Source organism: Pipistrellus kuhlii, unplaced genomic scaffold, assembly GCF_014108245.1.
Source record: "Pipistrellus kuhlii isolate mPipKuh1 unplaced genomic scaffold, mPipKuh1.p scaffold_m20_p_2, whole genome shotgun sequence".
Classification (NCBI taxonomy): domain Eukaryota; kingdom Metazoa; phylum Chordata; class Mammalia; order Chiroptera; family Vespertilionidae; genus Pipistrellus; species Pipistrellus kuhlii.
This window is the reverse complement of record NW_023425515.1, coordinates 37,458,153-37,472,617: the sequence shown is the minus strand read 5'-3', so window position 1 is coordinate 37,472,617 and position 14,465 is coordinate 37,458,153. Positions and strand designations below refer to the sequence as shown.

General features: G+C 35.0%; 1 protein-coding gene across 8 annotated transcripts in view; it reads right to left on the bottom strand.

Moving 5' to 3' along the window:
• Positions 1-14,465, bottom strand: part of VPS8 (VPS8 subunit of CORVET complex) — a 238,741-nt gene that overhangs the window by 202,788 nt on the left and 21,488 nt on the right. For 7 of the 8 annotated variants that reach the window (XM_036443983.2, XM_036443984.2, XM_045583758.1 and 4 more), the window contains 4 exons: positions 10,934-11,027; positions 6,750-6,782; positions 5,781-5,835; positions 2,130-2,135 (listed from right to left, as the gene is read on the bottom strand). In XM_036443983.2, coding sequence (XP_036299876.1) covers positions 2,130-2,135; positions 5,781-5,835; positions 6,750-6,782; positions 10,934-11,027 — 188 coding nt within the window. The remainder of the gene's footprint in view (positions 1-2,129; positions 2,136-5,780; positions 5,836-6,749; positions 6,783-10,933; positions 11,028-14,465) is intronic. The other variant, XM_045583756.1, reaches the window with a different exon arrangement.

Here is a 14,465-nt window from a genome sequence, read left to right as displayed (position 1 = left end):
ATTTAGACTAAATTCAGAAAAGGTAGATTCCTGTAGAAAAAGGAAAAGAGTCTTATTGGAGAGGTTTCTTTGCTAGAGTTAACTAAAAATTCTATAGTCCAGGTAATTCTGGGCAATTCTGGGGAAAGGTATAAAAATAAAACCTCTTTCAAACACTTGAATTCTGTAGTTATATGGAAAGAACAGGACATGGACAGAAGCAAGAAAGATGAAAATCAGTGCTCTCTGCAAATTCAGCTCTGCAGGGGCTCTTGATCTCAATTTAAATGTAAACATTCCATTCTCCACCTATTCTCTGAAATCTCCTTTGTCTATCGTTGGGGTGAAAAGATTAAATTAGTAACATCTAATTTCATTTACAAATTCACATAAAGCCACTTTTGGTTGGCATTGTCAACTTAGTTTTGTGTGTGTGTTTTTTAATTGGAGTGGGTCCTTATGAAGCAAATAGCTGGACAAGAAATAGGAAATGAAACTATCATTTTTCCTAGAATTGGCATACAGCTGAAATGAGAAAAAGTAAAATGTCATCGAATTGGCATAAAGTACAAAATGATATCAATGCAAGAGATTATTAACAATAAGTAGATTACCAATTAATTAAAAGAACTTAAAACCTAGATATCACAAAAAGCACATCTATTTGATTCTGCAATGAATTATATCTATTTCTCTTATTAGTATACCTTTCAAAGTATACTTCTCAGAAGATAGATCTCGGTATATTCTGGGTTTAAGAATAATGTGCTGAGCCGGGACCGGTTTGGCTCAATGGATAGAGTGTCGGCTTGGGGACTGAAGGGTCCTGGGTTCGATTCCAGTCAAGGGCATGTACCTTGGTTGCGGGCATATCCCCAGTAGGGGGTGTGCAAGAGGCAGCTGATCGATGACTCTCTTTCATCGATGTTTCTAACTCTCTATCTCTCTCCCTTCCTCTCTGTATAAAATCAATAAAATATATTTATAAAAAAAAGAATAATGTGCTGAATAGCAAAGAAAAATCACAATAATGCATTAAACCTATAATAGCTACCAAATCTAAATTTAAACATATTCCCAGAATTTTTTCTTCTCTTTCCATGTACCAACATTAAACCAATCTTCTATTCATTTGCCTCTAATTTGTTTTAACTGGTTCCTAAAGACTATCAAAGTAGGAAATACCTAGATTCAAGAAGGAATCGAATTTAATGGTGTGTGTAGAGCTCTACTGTTATTGGCAATATCCATCATCCTTCAGTATTACTCTTTACTTATCCTTTGAGCATATTAACATATTCTCTAAGACCAAAGGAGAAGCAAAGAGATATTAAGAAACACTTTTCATCAATGATTATAAAACAGCAGATACACTTTTACCTGATCTCCATCTAACCAATACATAGAATTAAAGTTCTCATCCCCTCTATGAAGTTTACCAACTGAACCCAGATAAGCCTAAATCCCCATGGCTAACTAGCTATCTTTTTGAATGCTGATACTTACAAAGAGTCACACTTGTGTTCATCCCCAAACTTGTGCATGCCATTCATGCCACTCATGTTGCTGTACTTCACAAACTTAATTAAAAATATACAAACTGATGAAATAGAGTGAAAAAGAAAGGGCCATCATTTCCATGAAAACTAAATGAATGCTTTAGAAAAACTTGGTAAAGATAAATTGCTTTAAAAGTTGTTATGAAATAGGATGTGTGCAAGATAACTGCAAAAGATTCAATAGAAGTTTTCTGAAAACCTAGTATTTTGTACTCGATTAATTCACAGGTGTCCACGCTCTTACCTCTTTTTTAAAAAATTAAAAGTGCAAATTTTGCACGGCCCATTATTGATGCAGTTTATGCCAAAAAAGATGCTGCAGACCTCCACATGGCAGATACAAACTCAAAGTAAAGGCTTTGGTATATATCAAAAGATTAAGAAGGAAATGAATATTTATATATTTTCAGTAAAAACATCAAAGGTATGCATAAATGTATAATTTTTAACAATTCCCTGCTTTAACTTTCAATTAGCTGGTTTTCTTCTATGAGTACTTCATAAGAGGGCACTGACTAATTGATAGCATTCTCTTTAAAAATTAAATGGTCAAAAGAAAAAAGTCACTCATGCAAACCAAAATTACTATACCTTTTCCTTTGAATCCATGGAGAAAAGATCAAAAGAGAGAAAGCAAGAGATCAGATCAAAAGTTCAGAGAAAAGACAAGTAAAATTTCAAGAGTTTAAGTGACAAACTATAGTTATCTATAAGAAGGATACTAAATGTGATTAATTGATATCTCTAGAGTTTATGGTTATATTCAGGTATTGGTTATTGGAAAAGAGAAAAGACATAACATTCAAATTACAGACAGTAAGTAAACCCAAGGTCACTGGGTTTGATTAATTTTCGTCCTGGCCAGGTGGCTCAGTTAGTTGGAGAGCAATCCTGTATACTGAAAGGTTGAGGGTTCAATTCTCAGTGGACACATACAGAAGGCAACCAATCAAATCTCAATCTCTCTCTCTCTCTCTCTCTCTCTCTCTCTCTCTCTCTCTCTCTCTCCTCTTTCTCTTAAAAAAAACCAAAAAACTCCCCCCCACCCCCCAAAAAAAGACAGTCTACTAAAGTATGCTAACACTTAAAAAAATGGAAAACTAAGGACCTTGGGATAGGGAAACATCTTTATCAATATTTGAATTTTTAATATCCTTCATATAGGTAAAATCCAAGATAGGCAATAAAAGTCATATATCTATAATTCCATACAAATAAGCAACATAGAAGTGGACACAGACACTGGGGCGGTCGGGGCTTGCCCTCGGGGATGGGAATGGCGGGAGGCGGGGAAGCGGGGAGTCAATCAGAGAAAAGGACACATACATAATAGTTTAAACAATTTTTAAAAAGAATAAACAACATACATCATTCTTTATAAAGTTAAAATGATTACTATTTTAATGTTACAGGTCACTATTCCAATGGAGAATCTATTAGTAATTAAACAAGTATGGTTCTTCCTTCTACACCTTATCCTATAATCAATTAAGATGTTTAAAAGACATCAGATTTAACCCAAGTCTTCAATCTAGACACTTCATAGTATTATTACTCTACCCTGGTTTTCAAGCAAATTTAATCAATTTGCTAAAACTCATTGTCAAAATATATGATTCTTACAAAAATTAGTATAATTTATTAACACATAGTCAAAAACCCAAAGCACAACCAGAATATTAAGATTCTTTCTCAAAATGTTCACTCTATTATACTTTCTTTTCCATTAAATTATAATAAGTTTATTATTTCATTAGAAAGCTGTTGGGATCTAAAGAAAATTAGGAAGCACACCCAAGGAAATTAAGGAGACATTAGCAAAAGATAATATACTCTTCTCCTTGGTTAGTTTTTAAGTATATTCATTTTAATTTGTTGCATTAAGCTCTGCATGGGTTTGATTATAAGCAGGCACATATTCTTATAACCTCATGGTAAGGAAGGAATGTTAAAACAGAGTTGAGGAAAAATTATGGTAAATGAGAACAAAAACTCAACATTCATTCTGCTGACAGATAAATATATGCATTGTATTCTATCCGCATTCACTTTAGTTCTTCTTTTCTTCATATATCTTGGAAGTGGCCTTTTCTCTCAGGACAGGAGAACTGCTCAGAATGGTGGGAATGCGCTTATCTAGGATTCCATATTCCTTGATTCTAACTTAGGCTCTGTGCATGTCACTTACCCCCTCTGGTTCCCAATCACCTCCTATGTAAAATAAGGGAATTGACCTAAATGGCCTTTTAAAATCCTTTCCCAAAATCCTACCAACCCAATACCCCTTATGGTCCCCATAGGAAAACAAGCATTCCTACATCTGATAGCTGGTAAAACTTCCTGGAAGGCAACTAGGCAACACATATTAGACATGTTTAAGATGTTCATACCCTGACCCAGGGTATGACTTAGGACTTTTAGGAATTTGTTCTAAGGAAGTAACCACATGTACAAAAATGCAGCAATAAAAATGTTTACCATTATACTGTTTGTTTAGAAACAACCTAAATGTCTTATAGTAGGAAATTATTACTATGTAAATTATGGTGAATCCCTCTAAAATAATACTATGTAGCCATTGAAAATAATGTTACAGATGAACATATAATTGCATGGACAGATGTTCATTAAAATGAAAAAGCAAGTTACAAATTACATGATCCCATTTGGGGGTAGGTATATGCACACAAGCACACACACACATGTGCAAGCATGCACACACACACACACACACACACAGAAAAGATATTAGAAGACTATATACAGAAATGCTAAGGACTATTCCTGCGTGGGAGAATTTGGTTTTTAATATCTTCAACCTTTTGCTCATCTATGTCTTCTAAATTTTCTATTATGAACACATATCAATAATGGAATCAGAAAAATATTATTTAAAGAATCAACTTATAATTCTCTTGAAAGAACCATATTTTTTGTTTCCATTCTTCTCATCTCCAAACAATAAAATTCATATTTATGTCAATCACCTTTGAAAACACTAGATATAAAAAAATCACATGATAAATAAGGCTTTGGGCATAATAAAACATTTTATAAGTAGAAAACCAAATTGTTCAAAAACAAGGGAAAATAACTAATATGGTAAATAAAGATATAAGGCCCACAAATACCAAATTGTGGTTCTGCTATTAAAGTATCTGCCAGTAATCCTTCTACAATATCCTGTGAGTTTCTTAATGAAATACAGTGTCATCAGGAACTCCATTTGAGATGAAAAAGACTTAAGATCCAAAGAACACTAAAAATGACAGAAAACAGTTTTTAAATTTAAAAAAATGTTTTGCTATTAGTGTTGAATTCAAAAGCAAAGAGATTAATGAAACAGGGGTTATTTAATCTCAGATAGGAAAAAAAAATGAGAAAATAAGTAAGACTAACCTCTACCATACAAATGAAACTAGTTCTTATCTCAACCAAGAAAATAATTTGATTAAGGGCTAAAAATTTTTCAGTTATAGTAGAGAAATTTAAAATGGAAAATAAAATAAAAATTTTATTGGCAGTGAGAGCTACTAAAAATTACTGAGGATGCCCAAGAATTTCTTTCCTGAAGATCTTCTAGAATGCCTATTACTGAGATATGAATTAGGATTAAAAAAAAATCACCTTACCACTCACCACCAACAAAAGGCAATCAATATCACAACCCAAGTTCCCTTCCAACTTTGTATTATTTTTGTCTAGGTCTACAGAGAGTCAACAGATAAATTCATTAAAAAAATAAATAAATAAATTTGCAACAACAAAATGAAGCTGAGTCAAGTAACTTTTAATTATAAAAATACTGCTACTTTTCAAGTTCTTCCATTCCCTCCCCCCCCCCCCATAGAAAATAAAGCTCACTCTGTAAACTATGATTAAAATACATTATAGCCGAAACTGGTTTGGCTCAGAGGATAGAGCATCTGCCTGAGGACTGAAAGGTCCGGGGTTCAATTCCAGTCAAGGAGATATCCTGTTGGTTATGGGCACATCCCCAGTAGGGGGTGTGCAAGAGGCAGCTGATTGGTGTATCTCTCTCATCAATGTTTCTAACTCTCTATCCCTCTCTCGCTTCCTCTCTGTGAAAAATCAATTTTATATATATATATATATATATATATATATATATATATATATATATATATATATATAAAATAAAAATAAAGAAAAAATACATTATAAAACCCAAAAGGATACTTAATATTTAAAGTAAAGAAAGTAGGTACTTGGAAAATTTACCAAATATTAAAGCCAATCCATGAGATGTACCCACTGCTATCAGACTGGACACCACCTGAGAAGAAAAGAGAAGATTATATTTTAAGATAGAAGAGAAAGGATCCTGAAATAAGCAGAGCTGAATGTGTTGGTCTTCCTTCCTCTAGGCAACAAATGACATACCAACTATTACAAATAAGGAGAATTTCATCTACGAGGCAAAGCAGGAAATGAAACTCAGGACATTTTATTTCTGGGACTCCCTCTAAATTTACTCTAAGGGTAATAACACCCAACTAGTATATGTTCAACATTATAGAGGAAAACATGACATTTAACTTCCTCTAAAGCAAAAATTCAGAGGTCCAGACAAAGTAAGAGGCACTAATGCCTCCCAATCAAGCATCTGCTATGAGGTATGGAGAAAGGATTAGAAAGCTCTTCTTTAGTTTATTCCTAGGAGCCAAAAGGCACCAGAAATGTTCAAAATTCAGCTGACTTCCTTTCCAATTAACTAATAAAAGAGCTACAGGAGGCAGTTGGAACTAGTCATGAAAAGAGGGCACTAGCATGCTTTCAATATGCCCCAGTTCTCTATAATCACCTCACAGATTTACTTGGTTGGCCTGGCAAAAGTGTTCAGAGTTGTTAAATGTGATTTTACCAAATACAGTTTTCCACTCCCTATAACCAAAGGGAAGCCAAATCACAGAAGGAGAAAATTTACTTGGGCAGGGGAGAACCACATACAAATACACCTGGAAAACGCTAATCGTTATTCCATTGTGTGCTTGTCAAACAAAAGCCTGAAGAGTAATAATAGAACAGTTAAAAGGGATACATTTTAAATCTGGTTACTGGCAATAAGTGACTGATAAATTTGTCATCACAATAATTTATGTAATAATTTTAAACATTAGAAAAATAAATCTAAGAAAGCCCAATCAAATAGAATGCTTATCTTTAAACAGTTATTTAAAGTATACTTACAATTGCTGTAGGCAACCCGGCATCTACTTTGTCCTAAATGAAATTTAGAAAGAAAAAATACTTGAAAAGATATTCTCATTATAAAACAAAAAAATGGTATAAGGCCTTTTCTTTACATAAACTTAGACCCAAATCAATTCAGACAGAAAAACAGCACCTTTGTTTTTGCCCCAAAGAGAAACTACAAAAGTTGTATATACCAACAAAATATCAAGAGCAAGAGAGTAAGCTCATTTTATTTTACTTACTATAACAGATGCTTCAGGAATGGTACTGATTATAAATGAAAATGTAAAGGAAAAGAGAAAGGAAAGAGGTTCCAGTCTCAATAATGTGAATAAAGTGTAAGTACTATGGGTCAAAATAGTAGGAGTATACAAAGACTTTAGAAAAAGAAAACATACACTAAAGATATTCTTCCACTAAATCGGAGTTTTCTATCCAGCAGATTATGCAACACACCGTAAATAAAACCTGAGCAAGTTCTATTCAGTCAGTTCTCCAGCATAAGAAAATCAGAAATAAAGTGCTAGTTCCAGCTTCTTACTAGTAACTGTAGAATCCTGGGAAAGTCACCTAACCCTTTTGGATATTAGTCACTCATTTGTTCAAGAACTAGCACATACTACCCTATCTATTCAGTGAGTTGTCCTGAGAATCAAACTAATATAAAGTATAATATAAAGCATCATATAAGGGGTATCAATTTGATGCTTCTATAGCTTTAAATACTAGTAATGGATTACAATGATTAGCACTGTAACAGCAAAGAGCTTTCACCTACATATATTACACTATTTGATTCCTAAACCTGGAGAAATAGATAAAATAGGTATATATCTGCTTTTCCAAATTAAGAAAATAGAAGTTTCAAACAGTTTAACTGACTGCCTAAGATTATTCAGTAAATGGTAGAACCATGTCTCAAACTCAGGGTTTCTAGGTTCCAGCCATGCTCTTTACATTCTGCATTTCTTTTCTATCAATGTGGTCAATTGGTTATCATAATCTCTCAGAAGAAAGAATCTATTTTATCTTACTTAATAGAGCTTCCCAGGAACTAACTTAAGACACTTGCTCCAGTGCACAGGAATATGTAGGAGGAGAAACACACTTGCTATATACAATGTCCTGGAAGCAGGATATACCCAACTTTGTGTGGATATGTGTATGTAAAGCTAGACTGGCATAATGCTCAACAATGAATAAAGCATGCAATAAATATTTGCGCTGAAACCAGTTTGGCTCAGTGGTAGAGCATCGGTCTGTGGACTGAAAGGTCCCAGGTTCGGATTCCAGTCAAGGGCATGTACATTGGTTGCGGGCACATCCCCAGTAGGGGGTGTGCAAGAGGCAGCTGGTCGATGTTTCTCTCTCATTGACGTTTCTAGCTCTCTATCTCTCTCCCTTCCTCTCTGTAAAAAATCAATAAAATATATATTTTTAAATAAATAAATAAATATTTGCTAAATGATTGATCTGTGTCCCAGACATAGAAAAAGAATTAAATATCAGATGAAGAACATAAATGATACTCAAAATGGAACCTAAATAATAAAATCAGAAGTCAGCTGACTTTAAACACTAAAAACCACAGATGTGGAAAGCATTTTAGAGATTACAGAATTTTAGTGCTGGTGTTGAACATCTTAGGGTAGTGGTTTTAAAAAGTCAGATGCATCAGAATCACCTGAGATACCTGTAGAAATGCAGAGTCCTATGCTACACTGCTAGAGATTCCAAGTCAGTAGGTCTGGGTGATGCCAGGGATCTGCATTTTAATAATTATTCCAGAATATTCTTACACATTAGACACATTTTCCAAAAAAAAACACTGTGCTAAGGCATTTCTTTTATTGTAGGTGATCATTAAAGGAATATCCTTTAAATTTTAATTTGAATTAATTTTAAATATAATCACATGTCATATTACTTTGAAGAGGTTTCCAAAATTAAACAATGAAGTTCCTAACTTTAAAAGTTTCATCTCTCCCAAGTGTTCTCCAGGCGTGGATTACAAAGCCCTGATGATCAAGGTCCCAGGCAGCTCTAATAACATCACTAACCACATGGCTAAAGGCATTACTGAACAACTATTCAGGAGAAATATCAAAAAATATAACTAGCTTTACATGTTAATAAACCAACCATCACAGCAAAGCATACAATTTAAATTGAGCTGGTAATCCAGAATTAGGAAGGCAGAGTATGAAGACTGTCACAGGAAAAGCAGTTTTCATTTTAACATACCAAAGGAGCTCAGCCATAGCAATGAAATAAGAATAGAATGCAAACACTCTGGGATTTATTAGAATTTTTTTCCTCCTTTTCAAGAAAGAGGAGAAACCCTTTTAAATAACAGATTTATCTAATCATTGTTCAGTGTCTGAGTTTTAGTTCAGTCTCCATTATTCAAAATATTTTTAAAACTACACAGGTGGGTCAAATGACTGTTCTGGTTCATCTTGATTTTGAAAGGAATGAATTTCATCACCTACATAAGGATTAAATTCAGAAAACGTCATGGAAATGTAATCCTCAACAGGTGGTTCCCATTCTAGAAAATATGAGTTACTCTCCACCTAGAAGAGGAAGGACAAATGTCCAGGTTTCCTCCATTGCTTGACTATCTCTCTATTTAAATTGACTTCATGATATATGAGCTGGGTCAGGGTATACGAACTGCCAACAGAAAATACTTTTTTCTTTCTTTCCTTCCTTTTTTTTTTTTTTTTTTTTTTTTTTTTTTTTTTTGTATCTGCAATAAGAGCTTTCTTTAATAACCTGAAAATTGAAATGCAGTTATGGTGTCATAATGCTACTTCTGTATCAATCTCTTATTCTCCTGAAAAATCAAAACTTCGTCCACATCGAATATACAAAGTGCCAATTAAACTTCATGAAAAGAACATAAAAAACACATCAAAACTCCTGAGGTATGAATCTGTCATCACCATCATCATTATTATTACTAGAGGCCCAGTGCATGAAATTCGTGCACTGGAGGGGGGTGTCCCTTAGCCCAGCCTGCACCCTCTCTAAGCTGGAACCCTCAGGGCATGTCTGACTGCCGGCAGTTGGACATCCCTCTTACAATCCAGGACTTCTAGCTCCTAATCACTTGCCTGCATGATTGTCCCTAACCGGCTTCTGCCTGCCAGCCCTCCCCTGCTAGCCCAATCGCTCCCAACTGCCTTCCCCTGCTGGCCTCTTGTGACAATGTGGGGGCGGCCATCTTGTGGCAGACATCTTGTGATAACATGGGGGTGGCCATCTTGTGAGGGCATGAGGGTCAATTTGCATATTATATCTTTATTATATAGGATTATACACAGGATCTAAATATTGAATTAGCACACTAAAATTGAAAGACTACATTAAACTACAGGCTTTGGGGGGAAGGGATGCCAAAGAAAAATTTGATAACACATACCAGAATCAGTGTCTATTGTCTTGATGAACTAAATATTTTTGCATTAACCCAGTGTTCTAAATCATTTTCAAAAAATACCACAGATATTCTCTGCCAGCCATTTTCCACTGGACACATTCACCAATAACACCTCCATTTCACAACAAAGAAACACTCGACTTGGAGCCCAAAACCCCAATTTTAAGTAATTGCTCTGCTCTCTCCTAACCCAATGATGTAAGACAAGTTAATATCACCTTTCTAAACCTGACTTCTCACTTGAAAATAGGACATGGCTTTCCCTACTTTCCAAGTTTCAAGAGTAAATAAAATAAGGTACATGAAAGACAATGTGAATAATTTTTTTTTAAAAAGAAGCACTTAGTTGTAAAAGATTCTGAACAATCATTTCTCCATATGAAAAGGCTAAAAGAACAAGTACTCTAACTCACCAAATACACAAGATGGCAACTAAGCTGAAAAGGAATTTAAAGAAAGGGCAGATAGTGTTTCTTTTAGGCTTGCTGCCATATTTCATTAGGCACACCCGAGACTCTGAGCAGACCTTTATTTCATGGCTGCACTAATTTCTATGTCAAGATGTGTAGCCATGTCTTACGAGTCAAAAATAATCACCCAAAACCATGAAAGCCAGATTTTATTTTTCTTAAGCCTCGAGCCAAGAGAAGTGCTGTGCTTTGTTTTATGCTCATTCCTACTTCATTATGCCATTTCAGGTTATAAAGCTGGGGGGAGAGAACAAAATACTTACAGCTGCAGACACTATCTGGGCAGAAATTCCCTTCAAAAGTGAATGTCGCATAACTGATCCATGGAGTGAAAAAGAATCAGGTAACCTCTTCTTCCTAAAAAGAAAAAAAAAAGTTAAAGAACAAGAAACAAAACTGAAAAGGCAGGGTCTCAAAGCTTTAAAAGAAACACACACACACACACACACACACACACCACTAAAAACAAGAAAAGTGGAGAGGCATAAAGACTCTAATAGTCCCACATTACAATGTTGTTTGTATTAAACCCACATTGAACCCTAGAGAAGTCAAGCAAGAAAATGAAGAAAGCCACAATTCTTTTTTCACTGATTTAAACACTTCCATGCCCACCTTAATATAGCAAGAGGTTCTACTACTCACCAGAGGTTGGCTATAGAGCACTCCTCCTGCTCTGCATGTCTTTATCACCTCTACCTGCCTTCTACCCTTGCCCACCTTTCTTGCCCTCCTCCTTTCTATAACCACCCTCTCATTCTTCAGCCAACCACCTCAAATTCCCCATTCACTACTCATTCTCTGCTGCTCCTACTAACAGTTCCTTTCATTTACTCTACTATCATCATCATACAAAAAATTTTTAAAGCTTTTACCAAACATTGAGCACCTACTCTGAGTGACCAAAAGTATGCTCTGGAGATGGAAAAATAATCAAGCCTAGGTTCCTACTCTCGAGGACCTCATAGCCTAGCTAGAGGGTCCAATAAGTAGTTCACCGTTAAATGTAAGGACAACCCTGGCTGGCGTGGCTCAGTTGGCTGAGGGACACCATGCACTGAGAGGTCGCCAGTTCAATTCCTGGTCAGGGCACATGCCCAGTTTGTGGGCTCAATTCCCCAGTAGGGAGAGTGCAGGAAGCAGCCAATCAATGATTCTCTCTTACATCTATGTTTCTTTCTCTTTCTCTCTCTCTAAAAATCAATAAAAACTTATTTTTTAAAAATTCAAGGATAATGTTAGAGAAGAAAAATAAGTAAAACACCATAGAAATGAAATAAATCAGAATTTATTGTAATCCTGGAGAATACCAGGGACAGCTATAGAAAAGAGATGTCTGCCAAAACCCATTTGGCTCAGTGGATAGAGTGCCGACCTGTGGACTGAAAGGTCCCGGGTTCGATTCCGGGCAAGGGCATGTACCTTGGTTGCGGGCACATCCCCAGTAGGGGGTGTGCAAGAGGCAGCTGATCGATGATTCTCTCTCACTGATGTTTCTAACTCTCTTTCCCTCTCTCTTCCTCTCTGTAAAAAAATCAATAAAATATACTTTAAAAAGAAAAGAGATGTCTTATCTGGCCTTGATGGATACCTAGGAATCTGTCAGGCTACAAAATAACACAAGCAGAAATATAAAGTGAGTTGGGAAGGGAGACGAGGGGGGAAAATGTGAGTACACAAAATACATGAAGCAAGAGGATGGAGGTGGGATGCTTAAGAGATTGGGTCAAAATGGTAAAAAGGATCCAGACTGATGCCATAAAAGGAGTTGTGACATTATTATATAGGCAAAAAGAAAATGCCATATCTTTTTATAGTAGTGACCATATCGTCAAAAACATTTAAATTATGGTGGTTTCATACAAATTTTAGGATTGTTTATTCTATGTTTGTTTGTTTTTTAATTCTCACCTGAAAGTATGTCTTTATTGATTTGAGAGAAAGAGAGCGAGACAGAGAGATGTGAGACCTCTGCCTGTTGTGGCTCCGTTGGCTAATATCATCCTATGCACCAGAAGGTTGTTGGTTCAATTCATGGTCAGGGCCTATGCACAGTAGGAGGCATATAGGAGGCAGCCAATCAATGTTTCTCTCTCTAAAATCAATAAAAATATTTAAAAACAAATAAATATAACATTGATGTGAGAGAGAAACATAAATTGGTTGTCTCTTATAGGTGCCCTGACCAGGAATCAAACTCACAATCTTTTGGTTCGAGGGTGAATGCTCCAATTGACTGAGCCACCCGGCCAGGGCATCACTGAGATTTTGATAGGGATTGTATTAAACCTTCAGATGGCTTTGGGTATTATGAACATTTAACAATATTAATCTATTAACATGAGACATCTTTCCATTCATTTGTGTCTTCCTCAGTTTCTTTCATCAGTGTACAGTTCTCTCACATCCTTGGTTAAACTTATTCCTGAGTACTTTATTTTTTTATGCTATTATAAATATAATTGTTTTATTACTTTTTCTGACATTTTGTTGTTGGTATATAAAAATGTAAATGACCCAAATTAACCAAAGCAACCTTAGGAAAGAACAACAAAGCTAGACATTACACTTCCTGATTTCAAACTATATAACAAAGCTATAATAATCAAACAGTATGGTATTAGCATAAAAACTGGCATGTATTTCAATGGGACAGAATTAAGAGCCCAGAAATAAATATGGGTAACTAAAATTTGATAAGAGAGCCAGGAACACTCAATGGGGAAAGAATCCTTTCTCCAATAAATAGTGTGAGGAAACTGAATAATCATATGCAGAAGGATAAAACTATACCTCTATCTTACACGTCTCATAAAAAAATAAATGCATTAAAGACTTAAACATAAGACTGGAAACCATGAAACTCCTAGAAGAAAACATATGGAAAAATCTCAACATTGGTCTTGGCAAAAGCATTTTGGATATGATACCAAAAGCACAAGCAACTAAAGCAAATATAAATAAATGGGATTACATCAAACTAAAAAGTTTCTGCATAGCAAAAGAAATAATAACAAAATTAAAAGGCAATCTATTGATTAGGAGAACATATTTGAAAATCATCTATCTGATAAGGGGGTTAATATCCAAAATATATAAGGAACTCTTACAACTCAATATTAAAAAATAAACAATGCACATAAAATTATGGACAGAAGATGTGAATAAACATTTTTTTCAAAAAAAGACATACAAATGGCCAACAGGTACAGTACATAAAAAGATGCTCAGCATCACTAATCATCAAGAAATACAAATCAAAACCACAATGAGATATCACCTCATACCAGTACCTATTAGGCTGCTATTATAAAAAAGACAAAAGATAATTGTTGGTGAGGACCTAGGAAAAAGGGAATCCTATTGGGGGGTAATGAAAATGATATGGCCATTATGGAAGACAGTATGAATATTTCTCAAAAAATTAAAAATAGAACTACCATATGATCCAGCAATCCCACCAAAGGAAATGAAGTCACTATAACTGCACTCCCATGTTCACTGCAGCATTTTTCACAACAGTTAATATAAGGAAACAACCCAATTGTCCAGCTACAGAAAAATGGATAAAAAAGATGTGGAGTGTGTGTGTGTGTGTGTGTGTGTGTACAATATGGAATATTATTTAGCGATGAGAAAGAAAGAAATCCTGCTATTAGTGCCAAAATGGATGGACCCTGAGGGTATTATGCTATGTGAAATAAGTCAGACAGAGAAAGACAAATACTGTATGATCTCATATGTGGAATCCTAAAAAGCCAAACTAATAGAAACAGAGAGTAGAATAGTAGTTTC